The 26649-nt window shown below is 39.1% G+C and overlaps 1 protein-coding gene across 3 annotated transcripts in view; it reads right to left on the reverse strand.

The window, feature by feature from the left end:
- Nucleotides 1–26649, reverse strand: part of ACVR1 (activin A receptor type 1) — an 84980-nt gene that overhangs the window by 28904 nt on the left and 29427 nt on the right. For all 3 annotated transcript variants that reach the window (XM_088146581.1, XM_088146580.1, XM_007424450.3), the window contains exons 3-5: nucleotides 16189–16262; nucleotides 5529–5789; nucleotides 4402–4619 (exon numbers count right to left, since the gene is read on the reverse strand). In XM_088146581.1, coding sequence (XP_088002707.1) covers nucleotides 4402–4619; nucleotides 5529–5789; nucleotides 16189–16262 — 553 coding nt within the window. The remainder of the gene's footprint in view (nucleotides 1–4401; nucleotides 4620–5528; nucleotides 5790–16188; nucleotides 16263–26649) is intronic.

A 26649-nucleotide genomic window follows, 5' to 3' on the forward strand; every position in this document is an offset into this window, starting at 1 on the left:
AATTTTAAGAAGAGTCCAGCAAGATCAGGCCAAAAACTCATTTAGTCCAGCACACTATGTCACAACTGGATGCATTTAGCCTAGGCTGGGAAATACCCCCCTTGTACTGTTGCTTCCAAGAAATCCAATTTCCTTGTACTATACTACTTGGGCTACCAAAGTTCTCCTGTCTCCAAAATTTCTCTATTCTCTTCAAACAGAATTCTCTTCACAGGTTGTATGTGGAGAGACACTAACTACAGTGGTACCTCGGGATACGAACTTAATCCGTTCCGTGACTCTGGTTGCAACTCGAGTTGGTCTCAAGTCGAGGTAAAGTTTCCCATAAGGTTCAATGTAAATCCGGTTAATCCGTTCCGCCCTCCGAATTTGGTCGCAACCCGAGGCAAATTTCCCCATAGGGTTCAATGTAAATCCGGTTAATCCGTTCCACCCTCCGCCCGAATTTGGTCGCAACCCGAGGCAATTTTCTCTTCAGAGCCTTACTCCTGCCAAGCCTGCTCTGCATTTTCTTTGGAGCCATGCTAACACGCATACCAAAAACCTTCGCAAAACACCACAAAACACACCACAAGCCTCACCGAACGTCTCCTTGCTACCGTGACCTCACCCACAGGAAGCCGCGACCACGTGGCAGCAGGGAAAATGGCCGCGGATCCGGTTTGTAAGTCGAGGCGAGTTTGTAACCCGAGGTAAATTTTTCCTGCCGAAGCTGGTCGTAACCCGAAATGTTCGTTAGTAGAGGCGTTCATAACCCGAGGTACCACTGTATGTTCAAAGCCTCCTGTTCTGGACAGACCAATCTGTTATGGAGTCACATGGCCATTTTCTGGAAGCTTCAGAATCAGAAGCCATTCATGGTGTTCACCTTCCACTGAAGTAGACTCCTGGAACACTGTAAATGCTTCTGATTCAAAGGACTAACTTCCAGAAATTGCTAGACCACCCCCTGGAACGGAGTGTTGGCAGACTGACCAAGGATACATGGAACATTCCAGAATTCTCTGGATTGTTCCATTCTCAGAACAACAGATTTTGCACAGAGATTTTCTTTCAGCCATGCTTCTCCTCCACCTGCTAGGTGCTGCCTGTATCATTTTTCTTTCATTCTTTTCCCATCTTACACACACACGCGCACACACACACTGCTGCCTGCTCAGGAAGGAAGGATATTATTCGGATTAGCTATGATGTGGGAAAGAGAAGCAAGCTGGAACAGGAATCTGCTGGGAATAGGGAGGATTCAAATGTTCAGTTTCCAGAGCAAGCTTCTTTCCCTAGACAGTCATTGTGGCTCCCTGGTCCTCATTAAACAGAATATATCCCACTCTCAGGGATATGATTGTGTACACTGTGCAGCCTATTCTCTTAAGGCCTCTTCTGAGATACCTTATAGTAACTATGGAAACATTACCTGTTTGCTGCTTATAATAGCCAACTATGATCATGTGAAGTTACTACAACAGGCAAGCTGCCTCTATAGAAAAAAAAATCTGTGGTAAGAAAACATTATTCTTTCAAGGCTCTGTATTCCTTTCATGAAGTTAGCAAACCCTTGGTGTTCCAGGCCCACTGCTACACCTCAAGCTTTACTTCTCATTCTTCAGATATTGCAAGGATATTCTCTGATGCTACAATTCCTTTGGGGAATTCATAACAGTCTGGAGGAACTCATTTAAGTTCACTGCAATCATCTGCATACTCACAGCACTATAAACCTATTAGTGAGAGCCAGTGTCTCAGTTACTAAAACAGACTTATATTGCTTTCCTGTTAATCTTTTAACCTCCTACTTGTTTGACTTTGCTGTGACATATTTTATAATGCAAAATCTCAGATTAAGGAGTTACCTCCTTGCATTCTCCAAGGTGCTCAACAGATTGACAACAGGATATAAACATATAATATATGTATACATATTGATCAACTGGGTTCACCTTAAGTCATAAAGAATGGTTTATTAAATAAATCTTCAGTAGGTTCATTAAGCACATTAAGCTATAAACCATGGTTTGCAAACCAGAATAGCTGGATTTGCACAACACACTATACTGAATTCAAATCTTCCCCATTATGGCTTAGTCCAATGTGGGAAGCTGATCATTATCAGAAGCATTTTTCTTTCCCACAAGATATCATTGTAGACCTTTCATTTTTTAAAATAATTTTTATTAATAGAGTTTACATAGATAAGAAATACATTCAAAGAAAGAAAAAAGAAAGAAAATATAGCTAGGTAGCTGTAAAAAAGAAAAGGAAAAAGAAAAAACAGAGAGAAAGGAAGATAGAAAAAAGAAGAAAATAAAAAGAAAGCATTAAAAAAATTATATAAAGAAATGGCTTCTGTTATCCCTCCAGGCCGTTATACATACATTTCTAATCAAACCCCTCTCTCTAATTTCATCATAATCCCCTTCTTTCTATAACCTATTCTTCCTAATCATCAAAACCATAAATCACAAAATCATTTTCTTTCTCATGCAAAAAGTCCATAAGGGTTTTCCAGTCATTGATGAATGTCAGTAATGACCTTTCTCCATTGTAGGCCTTTCATGAGGAATATAGCTTCTTTATCTGGGAGTAAGATACATCAGGCCACATCACAGACAGCCTCATTTTCCTTCATCCACAATTAATTTCGGTAGCCAAAAAACCAACACAGCTCCCAATAATATAAAAGGCTTTAAATAACAGTTGCAATGGATCTATCCTTCATTATCCTACACCAGGATGAGCATCCTGGAGGTCTCCAGCTATTGCCAAATGACAATACCCATCACTCTGATTATAGCTGGGACTGATATAATCTGGAGGTTTCTAACAGACTCCTCACCCTTGCAATATAAGAAACATTAAGACAAAATCCAGAAAAGGCATTTCACTGAGATCAAAAGGTCTCTTTTGCAGTTTATAAACATGCAATATTAGTTTCAGCCACTCTTGTGTCCAAGTGGCACAAGTTTTAAGTGTGCTTTTAAGTAACATGTTGGATGCTTTCCAGGGAATTATGTAAATAGCTCCAGGCATTTTTACTCCTTCCCACCCCCACCCCCAATAAAAAGAGCAAAAATCCTCCTCTATGTCAAGCTGTACCTGGCATGTCACAGGTGTAATTCCCAGAGGCAGTACACAGGTTCACAGTTCAAAAAGAAAGACAGAGGCCATATATCTAATGTGAGCATGCAAAAACCTAGGTACCTTTCCACTGCACTCTAGGTTGTACCCATGCTGTACCAACAAATAACAGCTTTCTTTCCTCGCTTTCCCAGACGACACATTCTGATCCAGATTCTTCATAAGCCCTAATTCCTAAATAATGTTCCAAGGGTAATCATAAAAAGGTCAAAAGAAATGGTTAAACTGTTTTGATAGTCTTCCTATCAGTCCTAATGACATCACCACCATTGTCATTATTTTGTGATAGCGTCCTTGTTAACTAGCTGTCATTCACACAAATAAAGGCTGGGTTTGGCCCACACACACTAGCTAGGCTCAACTGGGGTTTGGTAGTTTATGGCTCAGTGTGTTGGGGAAACCACAGCTTTGCCTCAACATCCTATATAAACCAGGTTATTGTATTAAACCACACTATGATTTATTTATTTGGGCATAGTATTTTGCTTTAAAACAGGATTTGTATACCATTAACCCAGGTTTAGGGTACTGTATAATCCCAGCCAATGAATGCTGTAATTTCTCACATAATGCTGCACACAGAACTTCAGTCAGAACTGTAGCTTTTAAATGTATGTATGCCCACTCCTTGTCTAGGGACCAAGTTCCATTCCAGCAAGCATGTCATTAAGCGAAACTGTCACTAGGTGAACATAAGACAGAGTGAGAGAGAGACACTGCGAAGATCACTAGTTGCTGCCATCTCATTCAGATACAGTTCTCTCATACAGCTACACCAGCTTCTCTCTCTCTCTCTGGTATGTGTTGTTGTCAGGCGCACAAATTTTGGTTGTAAATGTGCACATTGGTCGAAAAATGAATTTTTTATTACCATTTATAACCACTGTATTTACGAATGGTTGCTAACTAAGGTAGTCACTAAACAAGGAGTGGGAGTATGTAGAAAACTGAGTTAATAAATGGGAACCTGTTGTTCTAAGCCATTCTGAGCAGCACAAACTTAGCTCTTGAAACAGCCCTTGAAGTTAGGCTTGAACAAGACTACCTAATGAACCTTCCATCTAAGTGTGTCTCAGCTTTCTCCAAATCATCCTATGTACCACATCTTAACAGGTTTCCTATGGTTTGTTCTGGCACTGTTCTGTACAGGCAGTATGAAAGGGGACCATGCAGTTCTCCATATTTTACACATCACATTTCGGTCAAAGAAAAACAAGGGACATTATGAGATGCTTAGCAACAGATCGTAAGACAAGGATTACTCACTGCCAGCGTGCTATCACCAACATTTGAGGCTATAAGCCCTTCAATTGTGCCATATTCTGCATCCCTTGAATTCAGCCTTTCCATATGGCGCTGCCGAATCTTTCTGATGATCAGCGCCGCTGCTGCAGAAAATACGATCAGCACCATAACGGGAGCCAGTATGAAAATGACAAGCGTTTCCATGGTATAACCCATTGCTTCCCCTTGAGGTGGATGCCCTTCACAAAGAGAAACAACAAAAAATACGATTAGACAAAAGCTTAATGCTGATGATTTTGAGAAAGATGCCTTAAGAGGAAAATTGAGTAAAAACAAGAGCAAAACGCGACTTTATTTATTTATCAATCATATTTATCTAGACTTCCTTAAGAAGGTGAGCACACGCACAGGTGTTTCCCTTTACAATGGAAGAGGATTCAGAAAGGAGGAGGTCAGACCATGTACTTCTTCTCCTGCCACTCTCTGAAAAAGGATATTTGGGGTTTTTGGCGGGGGGGGAGGTAAAGAGGTATACAAAAATTTCCCATGGATATTCAAATTCACATATGGAAAAACTTGGTGCAATAAGGCGTTACTCTACTATCAGTGAGAAAATAAAACAAACAAACAAAAAGTACGGAGTCATTCTCTCCAATCTCATGAGTGCTATTCCATTAAGTTTGTAAAATCATCTATTAGTAAGATAAACTTTTCCTGGCCGGTTATGCTGATCACCAGCCTCCTGCTTGGACACTTGTACCCTTTGCTCTAATCAAGAGGCAGGCAACCTTTCTTCTGTTGATAGAAAGAGTGGGGGCTGCTCTACAAGCTAATGGTAGTTTAAAAGTATGGTAGATGAAGCTACCATTTTTATGTTTCGATTGTTTATTGCTTTCAAACACATGTGACCAACACCCCACACCCCCCGCCATGGATTCCCAAGCAATTTAGAGAAGAATGACAACTTTTTTCAATCTGATCAGGCTTGTGTGGGAAGAGCAGGAACGCTGCCCAAACTCATTCATGCTTTACCTGGGCAAGCATGCAGATCTTGGATCTCCTATGAAGGCTGCCAAACAAAGACAGACTAACAGTAAAAGGTTCTCCCTCTCGGAGGTCTCTTTAAAAGAATAACAAAAAAGTTTCACCTTTTGTTGGTAGCTCTGCTGTTATGTTAATGTTACACAGGTCCCCTTGACAGCATTCAACTGCTTGATCTGAAGATGGAGGTGTTCTGCATGTCATCTTCCCCTGCTCGTAGACTTGGAAGCAACCCTTCTGATATACTCTAGCGCCATTATTGATGCTCAAGGAGGAAAAGCACCTATGTCCTCTGCAGCGGACTCCGTTCACACATGACATGCCTTCACACACGCATTCATAGTCAGTCATTAATTTTAGCTCATCGTCTGTGGAGAGGAGGAGACATGACATTTCATTAAGCCAAGAGCATGCAAACAAATGCATTCTGATGCATTTTAACAAAAAATTGTTCGGTTCTCCAATTCTGTGGACATTTTGCAGAATCCATCCTCCCTCTTGGTCCAACTATAGGGCATTAGCATTCCCTACAAAAGCAAACTGTTCAGCATTTGTGTACTCTGTTGAGTTTTAAGGTTAAATTAAACAGACACCATGCTAAGCCAAAATGTGCTTTGTTTGGTTTTGGCTCATCGTGAGGGTAGGAACTCAGCTACTGGTTTGCAAACCACTGTTTAGAATTTAGTATATGTGCAGACCCGATTTGGTTTACTCAACAAACTGTCTTTAATCAAACCATGGCATAGCATGACACGTAAGCAAGGCTACTCAGGAGAGGGGGGCATGCTTGCCCGATGTCTTCAGTTTTCCATCAAAACGGGTAGAATTCAGTAACTGTGAATATAAATGGGCATAGAAATATCCTACAAATTCTTTCAGAGTTTTCTTGATATAAAAGCAAAATCCCCTAACTTATTTGACCTAATTTCTAAAATTCATTCTACAGGTTTAATCATAAAATTGCCTCTGTTCATACAACATTCTAAGCCTAAGCCAAACCCAAACCCATCACATTACGCAGGAATCAAATATACATAACTGGATGTCTACTGTAAAAACCACCTTCAAAACACAAGCTTGATTCAAGTATCATGCTAAGCCATAATGTGGTTTTCTTGGTTTAGGCACAAAGGCTTGTATAAGTTAAGACTTATTCAGTAAACTGCTGTTGGACAAATAATGGTTCAACATTTGTGAATTCACCCATAGATTCCAATCCTGGCTTGTCATCCATTTGTAAAATGTGTTTTAGATAAAGCTGACATCCCATCCCATCACAATTAAGCTTCCATAAAGATGGTTCAGCACATCAACTAAAGGAGGCCGTTGCCCAAGGACCCTGGAATTTCAAAAACCAGGAGGAGAAATCATCACAAAGATTCTCAGAAACCCTTGACTCTTCTTCCTTTGTCTCCATACCTTTCTGCGCCTTTTCTGGCTGCCCCAAATAATGTAACTATCAAGCTGTATACAAGAGAGATCATGACAATATCTTCTCAAAGGATATACTGAATTACATAAAAAAAGATCAGGATGAAGGAATCACATTTATCTAATTTTAATCAAGCAAACAGCCTTGGGGAAAGACAGAATGCATCCACCTGGCACGCTTGGAATAGGATGTAAGGAACAGAACATGTAAAATATAACAATAAATGACCCTCCTTATCTCCCCACTTAAAGTGCATCATTCTCAGGGAAAGCCAATGGACTGTGGCATATTAAACAGAACATGCAACAAACACCTCCCAACTCTAGGGCTAAAAAATAAAACAATGCAGCCAAGTAATAGTTTGACGAGCTTTTGTGACACCCAAAATACACTGACTCTGATGGCTGATATATTTTGCTTAATAGTAGGGCTGGCCCTGTCAGCAGGATATGATTTTTCAATTATGGGCAAGAGAAAGTTCCCACTGTAGAGTTTAGGCATGTATATGTTTGAAAGGATCAGGGATTGCAACTGAGTGTCCCAACCTTCTGGGGATCTGCTGAAAATCACCTGCTGATCTGAGGATATCACCAAAGGACTGGGCCTCTGGGGTTTCAAGGGTAAGAATGGTAGTTGGAGGTTCCAACCCTTAAATCTGTGAGAAACACACACGTGTGTGCACTCACACACACACACACAGAGACAGAAATTGCCCCATGAAATAGTGGTTTCAGATCTTTTGGGGGAGGGGGTGGAGGATGGGAACAGGAATGTGAGGATGGATCCTGTGCCTTGGAAGTGTTCTGCAGACGACTTTGAGATCCTATAGATCTGGTATCCTAGAGATATGCAGGAATTGTGTATGTTCATAGTTCAAACACATATACTGAAACCAACTGGTAATCAGCCAAATTATATTTTTATAAAATGAGTGCTAAGCTATGTTTGGAAACAGTGAAAAGAAAATTGTTCGGCAAGGTGCCTTGTTGGCAAAGCAATAGAAACACACACACACACACACACACACACACACACATATCTCCATCCACACATGTGTGTGTATGTATATATAATCAAAGCTATACTGTTTTAAACTTGAGAAAAAAGAACATATGGTTCTGAAGCAAAAACAGGGCTAATTACATAAAGCAGTATCTAAAAATAATTCACGGCATGGACCCTGATTTTCAGTTCTGGCACATTTTATTTCCTGATTGCGACTCCATGGCTTTGTATTTTAAAACTCCAGCTCCAAAACAAATCTGATTTGTCAATTAACAATCAAAGTGGGATCCTTGGGGCTCTCTGAGCTTGGCTGTTTGCTTGCAGACTTTTCATTAACCAAAGCAAGCACTGATGATGTTACCTAGTTGGGTAATGAAATGTCTCCAAGCAAACAATCAAGCTCAGAGAGTACCAAAGACTCCACAGTTCAACCCCGAATTACATATATTCTCTTCTATTGGAACAATCAAAGCCTCTGCCTCGTAACTGATTATGTGCCATCAAGTCATTGTCAACTCTTAGCCACCACATAGATAGATTTTCTCCATGACAGTCTATCCCTAACCTGGTCTTTCAGATCTTCCAATGGTGCACTCATTGCCACTGTAACTGAGTCCATCCACCTTGCTGCTGGTCATCCTCTTCTCTTTCCTTCCACCTTTCCCAGCATTAGAACCTTTTCCAGAGAGCTGGGTCTTTGTGTAATTTGAGCCTGGTCATTCATACCTTGAGTGAGAACACTGTGTTGATTTGTTCAATGATCCATTGGTTTGTTTTCTTGGCTATCCACAGTCTGCCTCCTAAACTAGGTCCAGGTTAGAGTAAGTTAAGATTATCTTCATTTTCATGGCCCAAGAACGGAAACAATGTAGTCCAATCCTTGTATTCTCACCACTGACCTCATCTCTATTCGATCAAACAGAGCTCCTGATGTTTGGACAGCCTGGAGGCAACCTATCCAAATTAGGAAGCCAAGGAATCCCTGAACACTCTATTTAATTACATTTCCATGTACCAATAATTGCTGGTAGTATATCAATATGATGTATTTTGGAAAACAAACAACGCTATTTTTTCCTTGATCATTTTTCCAGACAGAAGTATACTTTGGTTTCCCTTTAGTTGATCTATTCAGAAAAAGTATATGTATTTTTGTAAAACATTGTCTTTTTGTAATGGAAAGACACACCCTATATCAAGTCTACTTTACGGTAATCTATGCATGCTGTGTGCATTTTTCTTGTTTTGTTTGTGCCACTCTGTCAGTCTAAGGGACAAACTGAATGGACCTTTAAAAAAAAATCCAAATGAAGTTTCTCATTTGTAAACAATTCACCTGGCAGATGCTGTTTTTAATAACTTCCACCTGTTATGGACTCCTGGAGGCCAGAGGGCCCCACTCAGCAGATCTGCGACACCCACTAAGGAGGAGAATGCCCACTTAATAAATGGAAGGAAGGGCACCTGCTCAGTGTTCCTTCTAGTGCAGACAGGGTTTCCTTTGTTAAAACAGTCACTGCCTGCTCTGCAGTTGAGTGCGCCCCAGGCAGTGTCCACTGGTGCTGGATTTTACCACTTGCTATCAATACTTGGTGATTATATTATTTGTTCTTGCTACACAGTGCCATTGAAAATCTATGGGCTTGAGTGATTCAGTTAATATCCTGATCACAGAGACAGTAAGACTTCAAGCAACTGCATAAAGAAAACTCTTGTTTGCTGCACATGTTGAATCTAGTGAAAAGGGAGGCAGCGGAAGCAAGCTACGCATCCTGCAGGTGGGAAGGAAGCTGTACATGGTGCTAAAATGGGCAAAAATGTGGAAAGGGTCTGGTTGACTCCCTCTGATTTTTTACCATAGACTAACCAACTCTTTTCCTACAATGTCTAGAAAGGGCAAGCAGCTTTTAACAACTCATCTCCTACATTTGAAAAATTTGAGCCGTTGCAAATTTGACCATCCTCCCCAAAAGATCTTTCACTTTAACCCAGATTTGCTACCTGTACAACAGAATCATAACAATTATAATATTTATTCTCAGAACACACACAGATAAAGCCAGATTCACACACAATACTAAGCCATAATGTACTTCAGTTTTTCACATACCCAGTCCACACATTATGGCTGGATCAAACTATTATAACTGGTTCCACAAACCATACTTTAAACAATACTGACTTACCATTAAATGTGAACCAGGCAAACTGTCTTCAGATAAGCCAAGCCAAATGCTTGATGAAAATACAAGGGCTTCTGAAGGTGGCCAATCATCATCAGAGAGACCACTGAACAGCTCTCCAGGACAAGAGAGACCACATTCTAGGAGCTATTATGGTTCTCATAAATTTCACAGGCTTCACTCTGATAATCTAAGCAGACCAAGTATTGCTTGCCACATGAAACCATCTTTCAAAAACCTGGAGTCAAACTGTTTGGAAAATCATCATTTTAAACTGAACTCACAAGTACAGCCAAAACCATTAAACCAAATACAACAATGAAGCTGCTATGAGATCAAGCTAAAGAATGCAATGTTTTTATCTATTACCCTGCAAAGATCAACCATTAGACGACTTGGATTATTTCTCAATGAAAGGCCAGTCTGAAAAGGATTCAGAAAACCGGTTTCACCCAGAAATCTTCAGGGTTGTATTACCATCACACTTTTGAATATCATACCCAAGAATAGAATTAATATTTGGGACCACCCTCCCATTATCTAAAACAAAACAGGCTTTCTTCCCCCAGAAACACCTGAAAATTGTTTGCAGACTTGGATTCATACCTCCAAGAGTTCACTCTGCACTAGGCTACAGAGTTTCCAAAAGGTGACAAATAACTGTTACAGGTTTATTTAAAACTATTGTTGTCAGTGAAGAATTTAGGGTGAAATAGGTGAATTACGGATGCTGTCTTGTAAATCAGTCACATCAGACCCCCAAGAAACACCTCTCCTCTACTCCCCAAAGCCATCTGGAAGGAGAAGATCCAAAGAGCTGTCTTCATTCTGAAAAGATTTATAAGCTGAGACATATGAGTGAAATACCGTCAACAACATCAAAAAAACCTGATTGGATTTGCCAAATGCTTTCCTACGTTATCACTCCAGTTGTCATCCCTCGTCTCCACTGCTCCCTACACCTGAGGAAACCAGGAACTTCCTAATTCAAAGGAACACTGCAGAAAAATTGTATAAATAGCTTCAGCTGTTTTCTCATTGAAGAAGGTGGGGAAAACCTTGCCAAAACTGTAAGCCAAGCAATAAGAACCCATCTAAAGAACTGTTCAAAGTTCAGGGGTGCAGAAAGGACCTAGTCTTTGTTTTTCCGAGATTGGGAGCTTAAGGGGCAAAATCCCCCTACCTCTTCCATTAAGGTCCAGCTTGTATCCACTTTTGAAGTGTGGCAAAGTCAGCAAGCCACACAAAGTCGGGTGTGACCTCTGAGCCAACAGAAGTTGCCCTCTGCTAGTCTAAACCTATTCATCTCCTATAAAGGCCTATCCTGTACCAAGAAGCCCCCCCTTTTTTTTCTTTCACAGCTTTGAGGTCCTAATAAGCCTAAAGGTGGCATTATTTCTGCCCCACCAAGTTTACCTACGTCGCATCAAGAACACAAACACAAGTTCAACATATAACTTTCAAAATAAATGCAACCAGATAACACTGCTGATAGAGCCATAGTTGCTGTGAGGGCCATAAAATCCTGACTGTAGCATCTGATGAGGGGGCTTTGAAATGAATATTGAAATCCTTCCCTCCCTTACTAAGAAGACACAGTTTACAGGATGCCAACACCTCCCCTTCAAGCAGAGATGTAAAATTTCAAGAAATGTTGAAGCAATGGGGGGAAAAAGTCTCCCTAAGGTTTTGTGGGGGAAAAAAATGAAAAAAAAAATGGAAATAAACCTGTGATATTTTTAGTATATTTCGCAGATATAAAACCACACTATTTTATATAATCTTTTATTACAACTTGGTTTGCTGATAAAAAATATGTTTGGTATATAATATTTAAAAGTACAATTTGTACTCAGGCAGTAATTATGCAATTATTGATTAGAATGTACTTTTTAAAAGTTTTGTTTTTTTTAATGAAGCAATATGCTGCTGAATCTGACAGAATGTAGCACATCTTTATTTCTGCTTGTTAGGGGATATAGACACATAAACGTTAATACTGTAAATGGAAGTAATCATTAACATTGTTGTAATAAAGCAAAACAAAAAAGTATTCTGGATTTGTCCTCCAGGTTATCAAACAGATGCTGAAAGCCCTACGTTTCAGGAAAAATTAAGCACGGGGGGATTAATCAAGGCTCAGAATACACATTTCCCCCCCTGAAACTTAATTGTTTCGTTGTTCCCCCCCCCCCCACTTAAATCTGAAGTAATTCTGCAGTACCTACTGCTTCTGATCCCTTATCACTTTCATGCTGGTATTAAGCCAAGCTTTTTCTAGTTTTTCATATTAGTTGACTTCTTGATCTGGAAAAGTATCCACATAAAAGAGCTTAGCTAGTTTGTGAATGTCTAAATAAAACCAACATTAGTAAATATTTTATGGCCTTTCTCCTTCCATTTTTTTTCAGAAAACATGAACAAGCAATTCCTCAGAGGGAAACAGACACTTCCCTCTTCCTTATTCCACATCTCTGAGCCTGCCACCATCAGCAAGTAGGCTTTTTAAGTTTATAGGACAGAGGCAGCTAGTCACAATTCTTTGATCTTTAATATCTTTCTAATTACCCAAGTAATTAAAAAAATAACATTTCCAGAGTTTATTCATACCTATGAAATTCCTTTATATGTGTAAATCATGCAAGCCCACTCATTTTCTGGACTCCTGCAATTTTCTTAGCACAAGAATGAGGACACTGCTGCACTTCAGCTGTTGCTCCTGATCCTGCTAGCTGTGGCTGCTGGACGATGTTGTTCAACAACATCAGGAGGACGCAGGCCCTCCAGACCTGGTTTAGCAGTTCATGGGACAAGTATTTTTAATATTTTCCATAGATGTTATCTGTACTTTTCAACTGTAAGGTGCTATTAGAATGGAATTGGTGGGGATTACAAAAGATGTTGCTCTATTAATAAAATGTATTTTAGATTATGCTGACATCACATCATTTATTGATGAATTCCCTCCTCTCCTCTTCGTTCTACTACTTGAGGGTAAAAATGGTTATTCTGAACTTTTAAGACTTCTGTGATGTAAATCAGGGCTATAACACCATTGTTGCATCTTCACTATTTCTGTATAGAAAAATCAATGTGAACTTTGGAAAGACATAAAAACAACTAACAAGCAAAATTGCCTTGTCAGCTTTCTGCATCATTTCTGGATGTTTATAGGCATATTTGACTTAACCCGCAACTTTTTTTCTCTGACCAAACTAATAATTAAATTGGCCTCATAAAGTATAACTTTATGACACTATCATTGAATTTTCCATATTCCTTGCAGTTCGGCAGTAGTACACAATTCTGAGAAGATTTAACTTGTTCAAAGGACCTCAAATAGAAGTTTTATTTGTTCTTTCCACTGGGGATACTCATGTCCTTTTATTTGTCATAACAGAATAATTTATCATCAAACAACTTGTATATTATTTCACATTCCTTACATTTTAATAATGTCTCCTTTAAAAAAAAAAAAAGAGTCCCTTTGTATGCTTCAACCTGTTTTGCAGCTGAAAAATCTATAATTTTTCTTGCCTTTTTTTCCCTTTGTAAAAGAACACCTGGGCATATCTTTAACCACTTGTCTTAGAGGAAGGGAACTGTAAAACCTCTGGCTTTAATAGGCATTCCACTTTTTTTCATGCTTCTATATGGAATTAGACTTCAATAGCAACATGACTTGTTCTAACATACCATCTGAACTAACAAATGCTGTACAAAATAACACAGCAGGCATTACAAAATGTATTACTCTATCAGTCATGCTGTGACACAGTTTGCAGTATTTGTATGTATTTGAATACAGTATTTAGCTTTTTTGCTTACGTTTTCTATCCTGGCAAATCCTTGTTTTCATGTGTATTTCTTGAAAGTGATATGTTGAAGGGAAAGAGCAAAATGCAGTTGAAAGTTCTGTCTAAAAGCAGTACGATAGGCCTGTCTATATTAATCTGTAGAAAAGGCTTTAAAATATAATTGTTGAAAATTGTGTGTTTCACCCTAACAAACTGGGAATATCCTCGTAATAGATGTTATATAAACATGCTACACAATTCTTCTGTTTCTGGGGCCAAGACACCACTTCTCTAACTCTCACACAAATCCACAGAAAGTTGGGATGCACAAAATGTGTTAATCTGGGAAGGGAACATTCCAGAGAATTCTAGAGGTTCCATTTCCTTCTGATCATACTGTAAATCCTATGTTCCAGGGTGGTCTGACCTGAAAACAGATTTGTTTCATCCAGAACACTATATCTATTCCTAGATCAACAAATTTTGCACATTGCAGGTTGGAAAGAAAGGCAATGTGAAAGGCTGTTCATGGCTCCTGAGTTGCAAGTTTACCTCCCCATATTTAGAGGCCAAAAAAGAAAAAGAATAATATGTTCTAAATCATAAGTGGAAAATGTCCCCCCTCCCAAAAAAAAACAAAGATATTTCCTCATAATGCATGGCGCGCACACATCAAGCTTTGCCCGCAAGTGGTGAAAAAAGTTCAAGAAAAAGGCTGGGTTAGAAGGTTTCTTCCCAATTTTCCAAGAGACAGATAATTAGAAACTAGGTACAGTCTTCTGTGACACCATCCTATGAAAGGACTGTGCTACAGTGTTTTAATTGTCCTAAAGAAAAGCAGAGCTGTTCAAGTTGTCCGAACAGGATACTGGCTAGGAGAGAACCGCCTTATGGTTCCTGGACCAAGGGAAGACATGTAGGATCTAAAACAAATCAGTGTTATGAGTGTGCATGCACATACCCACAAATATAACTATCATTTACGACCATCCAACTTCTAATGCAATCCATGATCAATACAAGCCTCATTCTTGGAGGCACTGATTTCTACTTTATAAGTTGCTTCTAATGGCTAGCTTCAGTGTAGATAATAAAATCCTTCATCGTCCAATCATCCCAGACACTGCTTCTTGCAATCTTAAGCTACTACAACTTTAAAGGCTGAGAACTGAGAAAAAGGTCCCTCTTACTGAGGTTAAGTAATACCTGACCTTAGAAACATCGGGAATGTAGCAAGATAAAAGGAAGTTTGTACAATGGGTACCACTAGACATTCCTCTCCTATCAAAGTCTCTCACTTATGTTCATCTCAGAACAAAGCAAGTCTGCACTCAAGGAATAAATCTTATCACCAATTTAAAGAGGGTGGATGGGAATATGAAACACAAGACACTTATTTCATACCACAGAAATGGACATACTCAAAACACAATTCCCCCAAAATACAAAGGAACTCTTGAGAGAGAAAGAACTAAGTTTTACACCTACTTTCTCCATTAACTTTAGCTAAGCTGCTGACTGCTCTGTTTTTGGTGACATGTTTTACTGATGGCACAATAGTGTTTGTGCCAATAACCTATTTATATAACCTGACAAGTTCCTCTGGACTGAATGACCTCATTTTTTTTCACCAAACCATTTTCTTTTAGGAAAAGAACCACAGCAAGACATAAAGAGATTCCAGCTACAATTTATTTATTTATTTATTTATTTATTGGGTTTATATGTCTCTTCAATCCCTAGATTCCAAGCAGATTACAACAATGTACAATAAATAGGTTTAAAACATTCAAAAAGACCTACATTCATATTACAGACAAACTCAACACTGTATTCACCATTCCATATCCTGGGTTCAGCTTCCATCATCTCCTCACTCTTCATTTCAGAAGGCCCTGCTAAGAGCGAGGTCTTAACTGCCTTCCAAAAGGACATCAGGAACAGGGCCATTCTTACTGACAGGGATAAATCTGATGGTAGTTGGGAGAGGTACATGCACAAAATCTTAGGCATGGATCCTAGCACATTTTTTTTTTTTTTTTGCTGATCGAGAAAGAGAGATGGAATTCCCTGTTTTTCCAGGATGCAGAATTGGAAGCAGTCGTTTAGGCCATTCAGTCAACTCCTCTGCTTAGCAGAGGAATTCAGATTAAAATGAATCATGGAAGAACAGAGTCAGAAGGGGCTTGACATAGTATGTGACCTCCATCTCTGCACTGCTACTTGGAGCAAAAATATACAACATGAATGTGCCATTGCGTAGTTAGCTCTTTTCATCGAATCAGTATATACAAACCATCAGATGTGTTACAATACATTGAGTGATATGAACTGAAACCCAAATACTCACCGGCCTTGCTTGGTGAAGGAAAAACTATCATCACTAGGACAGGAACAATCATAAGTCCATTTATCATTGTAGATCTATAAAAAAGAGGAAAAAGATTCTTCCTTTAAAAACAAAATCACAACTACTCAGCATATCCTTTGCCTGAATGCCAATTGCATTTGATAGTTCTACATTGTTCAGTCAACAAGTTTGAGCACTTTCCCAACTTCATTTAACAATTGCTTGACAGACATCAAGAGTTTGTAAGAGGCTAGATTCTGGAACGGCAAAAATACAGTCTTCTTGAACAGTCAGATGCCTACAAAATAATGCATTTACAAGTATGAAACTCATTATACAGTCACAAATTTAAGCCTGTGGGCCTTCCAAGCCATTCATAACAGCAGTTAAAACAAACAGAGGTATGGACAGGCTTTGTATGTTTGTATGTGTGTCCATGCGTATGCGCCTTTGAGTCGGTGTTCTCCTGGAAGCTGCCTGGACAAGTCCCTGCAGTTTCCTTGGCAAGATTTCAGAAGTGGTTTGCCAGTGTCTTCTTCCTAGGGCTGAGAGAGAGAGTGACTGGCCCAAAGTCACCCAGCTGACTTTGTGCCTAAGGAGGAGCTAGAACTCACGGTCTCCCAGTTTCTAGCCTGGTACCTTAGCCATTATACCAAACCAGCTCCTATGGACAGGCTTAATGTGTAGTATCTGGAGTCCAAAGTAAAAGGCTGATACTTTGACCAACAGGAACCACAAAAAGACTCCAAAGCCAGACCTAAAGCATTGCATCCAATATAAAAGGAGGAGGGATCTTAACCAGTAGGGATGTTATTGTTCAAAAGCTGTTCCCAACACTAATCTTACAAATGTGAGTTCTGCACATTTCTTACAGATCAACTTCACCTTCAGAAAATCATACAGCAGCAAAACTGTGAGAACTGGCAAAATTACTCACTTTTTAAAAAGACAAAATGGTCAGTTCTGGTTTGGCCTGTTTTTTGCCCCTTTTCAACACTAGAATCTAATCTACTCACCACTGGAGTCAGCAATAACATTCCTACCAAACCATAATGTAACAGACTGCAGTTTCATGCTGACTGGGGTTTGGCCCATTGAGACATCTCTTGACACATGATCTGAGCTTGTTGTGTAATCACCACATTTGGGGCTAAAATTTATAAGATTGGTCCATAATTACATTAACCATTACAGGGAATCAAGAAGGCATGTTGATTATATCCCAAGCCTTTGGAATCCATCAAAACATCACGAATATTTTTGACAAAGGTCAAAGAAGAGGACTTTGAGCAACAGACACACTTTTTGGAGCTGCTTTATGATGTTATTTTCCAGGCTTTTTTTTTCTTTTAAATTTAATATTAGATCACATTCTTAACATATATGAAATTATTTCATATTAATGTCATACAATAAAAGTTTTTTAGGAAAAAGAATGCTAGAACCTCTTTAGATTGAGGTACCCAGTATCTTCTTAAATATGCTCTAAAAGGGAAAACAGGGAGATGGGGAGGGGGCAAGAGGAAGGGAAAACCATGTTACCAAATTCCAATTGAGCAACAGGAGACTCCATTCATGGATGCTTTGGGCTACGTGTTTTCAAGCTAATTATATGCAGTTTGAATATTTTGCTGAATGTGATTATCACTGTGAACACAATGTACACTAACTAATAGTAGCCTTTATTGCACACAGCAAAACACGAACCAAGTCCTCAGTACTGAATTACTGCACAGACCTTGCAGGAACAAAAGCAAAAGGGAGGAAGAATTTGCAGCATTAGCCTGCCAAAAATACAGATTCTGTATTCATTTTATCAGGAAACTATTCTATTGATCAAGACAAGCTGTTTAAATGATACCCTTAGGGAGGAGAAAGTCAAGCACTTCTTGATTTATAATGCTTAAGAAGAAGTAGAGCCCAGCTCTCTACTACACTAAATTCTCTAACACAAGCCAACAAACTGTTTAGGCAGCTGAAGCCCTGCCAAGAAACTTTTGGAAGGGATGTCAAGATTTCTTGCTGGCTGCCATTTTGCTCAGAGAATGTAGGATATGCTGCTACCCTGTAAATTCATGCAAGTCAGAAATAGACCTAGAAAGAAAGCCTGTTAATTTTGAAAGCACACATCAACTCCACAAACAGATGCCAAGAATTTTACACAAGAAGTCAAGTTTCACTGCTGCCTTTCACCTAGATAAACATGAAACACCCAGAAGGATGATTATTAAGCAAAAAAGATAATCAAAGCCTAGAAAACAAAACCTCTGGGTCACTGAAAACTGAGCCCTCTTCTGAGGGGGCGGAAGAAGAGTTGGGGGCAGTGGAATGAAGGAATGGCTTGGATCCAAGACATGACGTTTTAGAACTTGGGTTGGCAAGTTCCATTTGCTTGAGGGATGTACTGAGACACATTCTGGAAGGATGATACATTGGGGTTTCAGTATCTTAAGAACCTAGTGTTTTTTCCTTAAATCCCACAAAAATCTCCCCAAAAGTTCTACAACATTTTTAGCACACGGGGGGGGGGGGAGTAGGGGCTCTATGGCCACAGAAGGAATGCTGGCAGGCTGCCTGCAGCTCCCACTCTATACTTTACAGAGCAGTTCAGTGCTATTTTGTATTCAACTTCATATTATATTTTCCTCTAAAATGTATGTCAACAGCATTATCTAAACCACTGTCAACATAATTACCTTCCAAACATCACCTCTAAAATTGAAAGAACACTATTACCTGATTAAAATAACCCAGACTAGACACTAAGTTGCCCCACGTATGACACTAATTTGCACCATGTATGACATCTTAATTAATCCTCTCACAATCTTGGTTTTACTTATGTTGATTATTTAATTGGTTTTTATATTCAATTTTAATGGATTGGTTTTGTTGTACACCACCCAGAGTCATCTTGTGTGAGATAGGCAGCCTTTGATAAAATAAATAAATAAGCTGACAACCATTTATTGAACTTTTATATACATAATGTGTCCTTTTGGAAGAAAGAACAGTAGTATATACATAGAATTACTATCTTTACCACCATCATCACCCCTCAGCAAAACTTAGAGATGATCCTGAGCATCATCTGGAATGTTTATGTTCAGTTTTGTCTTTGTATATTACCTCTAGTTTTGAAGATTCTAGGACAATTTTTTAAAACAACTGAATAATAACAAAAACAATGATAATAACTCTCAGGAAGAGATGGTGGCTTGGGGACTAGTATTTTGGTCATGAATAGAAGGCACTCTAACACACAGATGTTGTGTTATCAGAAAGCAGTGTTCTCCAATAAACCCACACTCAGGTACATATCAGTACTAGACACAATTTTGATTAAATTTATGCAGAATTACTAATCCACTATACCTTCTATACAAGTGTGTATTTTTGTATGCAGTCTTTTTTTGCAAAGATTATTTCCAAGATTAAATATAAACCTTTATTGCCGTTAATTGCTGTATTATCTATAATTGCTGTATTATCTATCTATATCAGACAGGCCACCAAGCAAGCCATACTACCTTTTGCCTAACAGAACACTGTTATAAAAAAGGCATTCTGTTCACTCATTTTATTGGATCATACAACGGCACCAAGTAAATGCTAAGGCTCTGACTTATGCAAACATTCTTTTTACACTTTAGAGCAGTGTTTCTCAACCTTAACAACTTTAAGATGAATGGACTTCAACTCCCAGAAGTCCTCAGCCAGCCATGTTGGCTGAGGAATTCTGGGGGTTGAAGTCCACTCATCTTAAATTTGCCAAGATTGAGAAACACTGCCTTAGAGACTACCAAAATGAATTTTAATATTAACTGTCGTGGTCTAAAGTCCTTGACATGAACTCTCTCAAAGCTTCCTGTAAAGCTTTCCATTTATTTTGCATTGCTAATGACATCTGTATTAGATACAGCTGGATCATTAGATGATGGGAACTCTAGCCTACAAAAGGTTATGCTATCAGCCTTTAAGGTGCCACTAGGCCCTCTGCTCTCTTTTACAGCAAAAGCTAATTGGACCTTTTGCAATAGTGAGCAAGAACACTACAAAGCTGCTGCTCTCTAAAGATGCTTTGCAAAATGCTACAGAATAGCTTCCATAGACAGACTTATAAGAGGGAAAATGTCCCAATAAAATTCACCTGCTTAATCTTTTATCAATGAGAATAATTTAAAGTATTCACATGGAGTTTATTATGTTACAATAAAAAAAATCTATTCCATATATTTAAGATGAAGCAATTAACATTTACTGGACACTGTTTTTAAAGTGTTAAGAGTTAATGATGCTTGATCTAAAGAAACTATCTTTGACATTCTTCATTCCATGCATGACATTAATCATAGAACTATATTTTTACTGTACAAAGGACTCTTCTTGCATGATTCCAATAGTCTCTTTATTTTAGGTATGAGTGAAGATTTTTTTAAAAAAAATACTGATTACTAAAATCTGAACCAGGATCTTTGCTATATTATTATATTGTCCTTTCGCAAACTACAAAGATGAGGAATCTACTGACAGAACCCTTTATTCTAAAGATATTGCCCTCACAAGACAATTAATGAATTACCCACCCTTAATAACTATGCTTAATAATATCATTATTTAAAAAATAATGCTTAATAAGCATAAGAGCATTAGTTGATGCCCATATCTTTGATTCTAGGGACTGTCCATTCTAGAAGAGAACCTCTCACCAGAAAAATCTTACAGGCTTCTGAAGTGTTCTCATGTTACAAATCACTTGTCCATCATGGTTCAGGACCCCTGCATGCTTGTGAGCTTATGGATAGCTATAGATAGTAGAAAAAGCTAACTGACACTCCACATTTACCCCAAGAATGTACACAGGCATAGGTAACTTGTGATACTTAAAATACAGTGAACATTGTACGCACATTACCCTAGTATAGCATTCCCCAACTTGGTGCCTTTCAGATGTATTGTGTTACTACCTGGGGATGGTGACAGCTGTGATCCAACATGTCAAGACAGCACCAGGTCAGGGAAAGCTATTTTAGCACAACAAAGGAAATGCCACAACAATACATTCCTGTCTTAGGAGAGAAAGGAGATGCCTCCTTGAACAAAGATGCAGAAGAATTTGATAGTTTCTAATCAATTTCATTTTCACATAGGCTTCAATTCTCACAAGGTTGCTTCACAGATGTAACAGGAAAGTACTATACAACTGGATACTCAGGAAAATCAACTGAAGAGGAGGAAACAAAATCTAGATTTTTTCCCCTTTTTCACTGAATTATTTATTGGATGGGGGGGACCTTTAAGTCCAGATACTTCCCTTCTCATATACTAAGACTTATGTCTAGTTCTTCAATATCCCTTTCTTCATGCCTCAGATTTAATAAGGTAAAGCCAGACAGAAATATTTAAGTTTCAGACCAAACTGTTTAAAGACATCTTTGACTCTATAGAAGTTTGTACCATTATGTTAATTATAACTCTCTAATGTTTTTACAAGAGCTCTCGCTTCGTGCACAAATCATGCTTCTTGAATCTATGTGGCCAGAATTCTTAACTCCCTCCAATGCAAGGAGATAACACATCGCAATAGAAGGGACCAGCCTGGGAAAGAGAAAACAAGTTCTTCTGCAATAAATATTAGCATTATCAGTACTGTATTATGTGAAGAATTTAACGTGCTGCTTTTATTGCAGGATGAGCTAATGTTCCTTGTTCTTCCTCCCTCTGTGTGAACAATCTAGACACATCCATAATTTCTTAAGCCAAACACTTGCACACTGTGGAATGCAGACATTCATGCCTTGGGTGCTGCTGGGTGGGGAAAATTTAAGCCAAGGAATAGTCTGTTGAACAGATGCCCCAGATGTTTTCTTCTTGGCCAAGAGAGCGCTTCAGGGATCAGCCCTTATTTGCCTCCCCCTCAGATTTCCAGTGCTCCAAGCTGCAGCCCAACACCCAGAGACTTACAGCACTCAGACTCTGGCCCAGTTCCAACGTACGCAGGCGGTATATCTACTGACATGAGCCAGTCTTTATCAGGTGCCTCAACATCCTTTAACCTGAGACACTCTGAGCCTGAGTGTAATAGCTGCTCCATAAATGAAGGACATGCTATTTTAGCCAGCAAGATACTTAAAATGTGTTAACAATGTGTTGCATTCACACTTACAGAAGGACTGCTGCCATAAATAGAAACCTGAGCAATTCTAGCCAGTAGAATTTCTACACACATACAAACATCCATTCCAAGAAGTTACCAGTTACGCTCTCTGCAATCTGAGTGTTTAGGGGAGACTATCATGTCATACATACGCCCTTCTCACTGTCAAAGAGAAAAGGTAACATAGGGTGCAACATAGCACAGGTGGCAGCACCTAGGGACCCTAGCTGATCTTGGAAAAAGATAACCAGGTCAAACTGGGTTAGCATTAGATGGGACCCCACTAAGAAATCCCAAGGTATAACTTAGACTGGGAAGTTGAAGGAGTGGCAAGCCTATGCTGTACTGTGGCCAAAAACTTACCTGGAAATTCTATGTAGTCACTAGGAGTTGAGCTGAACTGGAGGAAGACTCGAGCTGATGCACACAATTGCCAACTTCCCCTTTTCTCTCCAGCTTCCCCAATGCTATCCGCTGGGGAAGCTGATAGAATTTACTTACACTTCAGCTGGGAAGTTTTACCTTATTGCTGAAGGCGGGGAGGGGAGAGGGAATGGATAATTTGCAGCGTGACTCAGATGCACAGCTGTTCATTAAATATGTTCACCACAAAATACAAATCTGTGCAGGGAAAGACAGTATAATGTCTTGGGAGACAACAAGCAAGCTAATTGTATAAGAATAGTAAGGGGAGGAGGGAAGCCAGTTTAAAAAGGTTGCAGCATATCCCCAGAGAGTAGGCCATCTGCAAATATGATAGACTAAGCCAAGAACACATTTAGAAAATCTAAACACTGCAATGCAGCCTGTGTGTGCTAGTTCGCTCTTTCCCAGCACCTGAAAATAGAGTGCTCTTTTTTCAGTTTATTTGCTAAGAAAACTCATTCTTGGGGCATAGAAGGGAAACATTCAATCTAAAAAGCACATTCTCACACTAAGGGGCATTTCAGCATCTACTCCTGAAAGTCTTTCACATGAATAGCTTGTCTACTACAAGCGGTTACCCTTAAATCCATGACACTTTATATGTAACCTCTAGGGAACCCTAATGTTATACTTCTGCCATATGAGAGGATTAAAAAGCAAGTTTAATCATTCTTCTCCTGTAACTTTCCTGTCACAAAAAGCTTTTGAGGCACAGTAGAGAAGAGTGGCCATGAATATTACTGGCGAGGGACTCAGAGTCAATGTGCAACATTTCTAGAGGACAGGAAAGGCTGCTCTGGGACTATAACACAAATGGGCTTGCTTGACCTACTAAGTATAAGATAAGAGAATACATTTATTCTGGGGAGTGACTAGATGAAACAGAACACATATAAACTAATTACAGCAGAAAGAGGAGAGAAAGCAAACAAACAAAGCATTCACATAACCATAAAGTAAATGAATGAGTTATGAGGATGTCAGTCGTCTGCAGCAGTCAACTGTTTCACAGCAGCTATGCAGAACTTTGCTACATTAAGGGTAATAGCACTTTTCTTGTCTGGTAAGAGTAAGTTGACAAGAAGTTCCTCAGGACAATTCAGTACATGTAATGAGAGAGGGAAGATGAGTCTTCTTCAAATATCACTGTAAAGGGAGCAGTGCAGCAGCATGTGGAGAACAGATTCAACTGAACCATCTGAACAAGGACAGATTCATGGGGGGGGGTCTACTGAATCTACAGTATAAAAGCACTGAGGGTAGACTATTATATCTGGCTCTGAAGAAGAACCTTTGTTGGGCTGAAGAGATGAGTGAGTTGATGTGGCTGGTTTCTAGGTTAAGTTGAGTTTGGACAGAATCTGGAATGAGTCCTCTCCTCTTTCATTCTGGGCTTCAGTGTCTAAAATCCTTTCTTTAATAACTCTCCTAGCCTGAGTGAAACCAAGAGAATATAAGGAGTCAAGAGAGGGGACATGTGATAGAAGTCTTTAATGTATTGCTTGAATCCAAGAGGACTCAACGTCATCTGAAAGACGGGATGGAATCAGCCCAGCTGGAAAATAATGGCATTTAACCAGTAATTAAAGATTAATAACCATGCTTTAATCTCAATCCTCATCTGATCAGCTTCTAGTCTCAGAATTGTGTTAGATATACAGTTTGGGGGCATGCTAAGGGTAGGCTTAACACTGACCATGGACAAGAGATTTACTCAGTGAATGCTACCCAACAAACCCAGCACAGCACAGCACAGCCACCCACATTTTGATAGCTGTCTCCTTTCTCACAGTAGCCTAGCAACCTTTGTGACACTGGTCAACCAGCACTTCTTTTTTGATGTTTGTTGACTACAAAGGGAGAAAAATTCTTTAGTAAACTTGTGAGGTATCAGGCAGTCCATGGGACAGGGGAAAGCTAAACCTTCCCCTACACCCTTTGTTTTGAAAACGAACCTGGGAATGAAAAACCAAGGAGGAGAAGCAGAGACACTGTAGGAAGAGAAATTCCTTTAACTCTTTCACCATCTCATTTTCCCAAAAGAAAAGTGGCTGCTTAATTGTAAGCTTGCGATTTGTCCAGATGTAGGCAATGAGCTGGACTGCAGCTACATAAACCATGGATACAAGGCTGTGGTTAAAGCAGTCTTCCTTATGTATGATTAACATTTTTGGTTTGAGTCCTGACAAATGAAAATGTGGCTGAGAATGCGTATGAAGGACCATCATCTAAGAAACGCATTGAAGCAAGTGTGCCAAGCAAAAGTGAAAAGTCCTGATGCCAAATAACTAAGCAGGTTAGGTACTACAAGGGATCAAAATGGTAGTCATAAGTGAAGTGGAATCAAAGGCCCCTAAAAGTCCAAGTATTACTATACAGAAGTATTATTCAATGGTATATAAATTTGCAAAAATATTAATTTCTCATTCCTGATCTGTATGAAATAAAGCAAATTTTTGCACAGGTTGAATGCAAGCAAAGAAGCAAATGTAACAATGCCAACATTTCATCAACGTTTCTAACTTTCTTCCTATAAAGGATGGGGAAGACTTTTCAAAGTGAGGTTACTCTAGCATAAAAGTAACACTCAACCCATCTTATATGTCTCCTTTCAAATTTCTTCTAGATTTTAAACAAGTCCATGTATTAGGATTATCTTTAATAAAAAGACAAAAAATTAGAGTCAGTCTAAAGTGGTAAAATTTGAAGTATTGACCTTTCCTGTAATATCAGGAATCCTGTGACAATCCATCAAAAGCTTTTAAACCATGCAGCTATTTTACTTCCAACAAAATCTATTACCCTTGACTGAGTGAACGTGAAAACAAGCAAACAAGAAGGGGAGAAAGTGCCTAACACATTTTAGTGTAAGAATGCTCTCTACTATATTTGTTACACATGTGTTTAAAATACAAAAATATTGGGGCCTTTGATTGGTCACATAAATGGTCAAGTACGTTTATGTCTTGAAGGCAAAAGGAGAAGAGGACGGCAGAGGATGAGATGGTTAGATAGCATCACTGAAGCAATGAGCATGAAACTGAGCAAACTCAGGGAGGCAGTGAAGGACAGGAAGGCCTGGCGCAATATGGTTCATGGGGTCACGAAGAGTCGGACACGACTTAACGACTAAACAACAACAACAACGTTTATGTCTATAATTTCTGCATATTTTCCTCAAATTTCTGGAAATTTTGAAGTCAAGGCAATTTTTTTTCCTTGGAAAAATAGAGAGGTTGGAGAAATATGTCGGCTTGTGGTAAAGCTGCTCTTTAAAATCATTTTGTTCCTGTCCTGTTAATTTGCCAGCAGGCTTACAGGCAAATATATACAGAAGGTAAAAAAAAAAAAAAATTAGTAATACTTGTGACTCACATGATCTGTTATTCCTATGTAAAGTTATCCTAACTAGGCTTCAGTACTTTTGCAAGATCCTTTGATAGAATGCAATGTACCAAGCACTCCTAGAAAGAGCGCATTCATGCAATAAATAAGGAAGTTTCTGTTAATTTCTGCTGTTCACTTCTCAAAGATGAAGGAACCCTGCGGGTATCAGAATTGCATTCACTACTGCATGAATCTGTCCCGTCCTGATGAGAGTCGCTGCATCAGAAATGCTGTTCAACAAAAGAGCTTTTCTTAGGATAATGGGGATGTAATAAACTCCAGCCTCCCTCAGATACAGCTTATACCATTCTTGTACTTCAGTTACCCACACAAGTCAATGGGAAAGCAAATCTTAACAGGGTATCTACATGCCTTTATTTTGCCATGAAATATAAGCCAGCGGCAAAGCAACCTCCATTGCCTCCATTGCCTACTGAACAAAGAATAAAAAGATTCTCTAGTGACCTTTAGGGGAAAATATCGGCTTTCGC

The sequence above is a fragment of the Python bivittatus genome, unplaced genomic scaffold, assembly GCF_059951505.1.
Source record: "Python bivittatus isolate LINGU-HERP-01145 unplaced genomic scaffold, Pbiv_v1 ctg000480_np1212, whole genome shotgun sequence".
NCBI classification, from domain to species: domain Eukaryota; kingdom Metazoa; phylum Chordata; class Lepidosauria; order Squamata; family Pythonidae; genus Python; species Python bivittatus.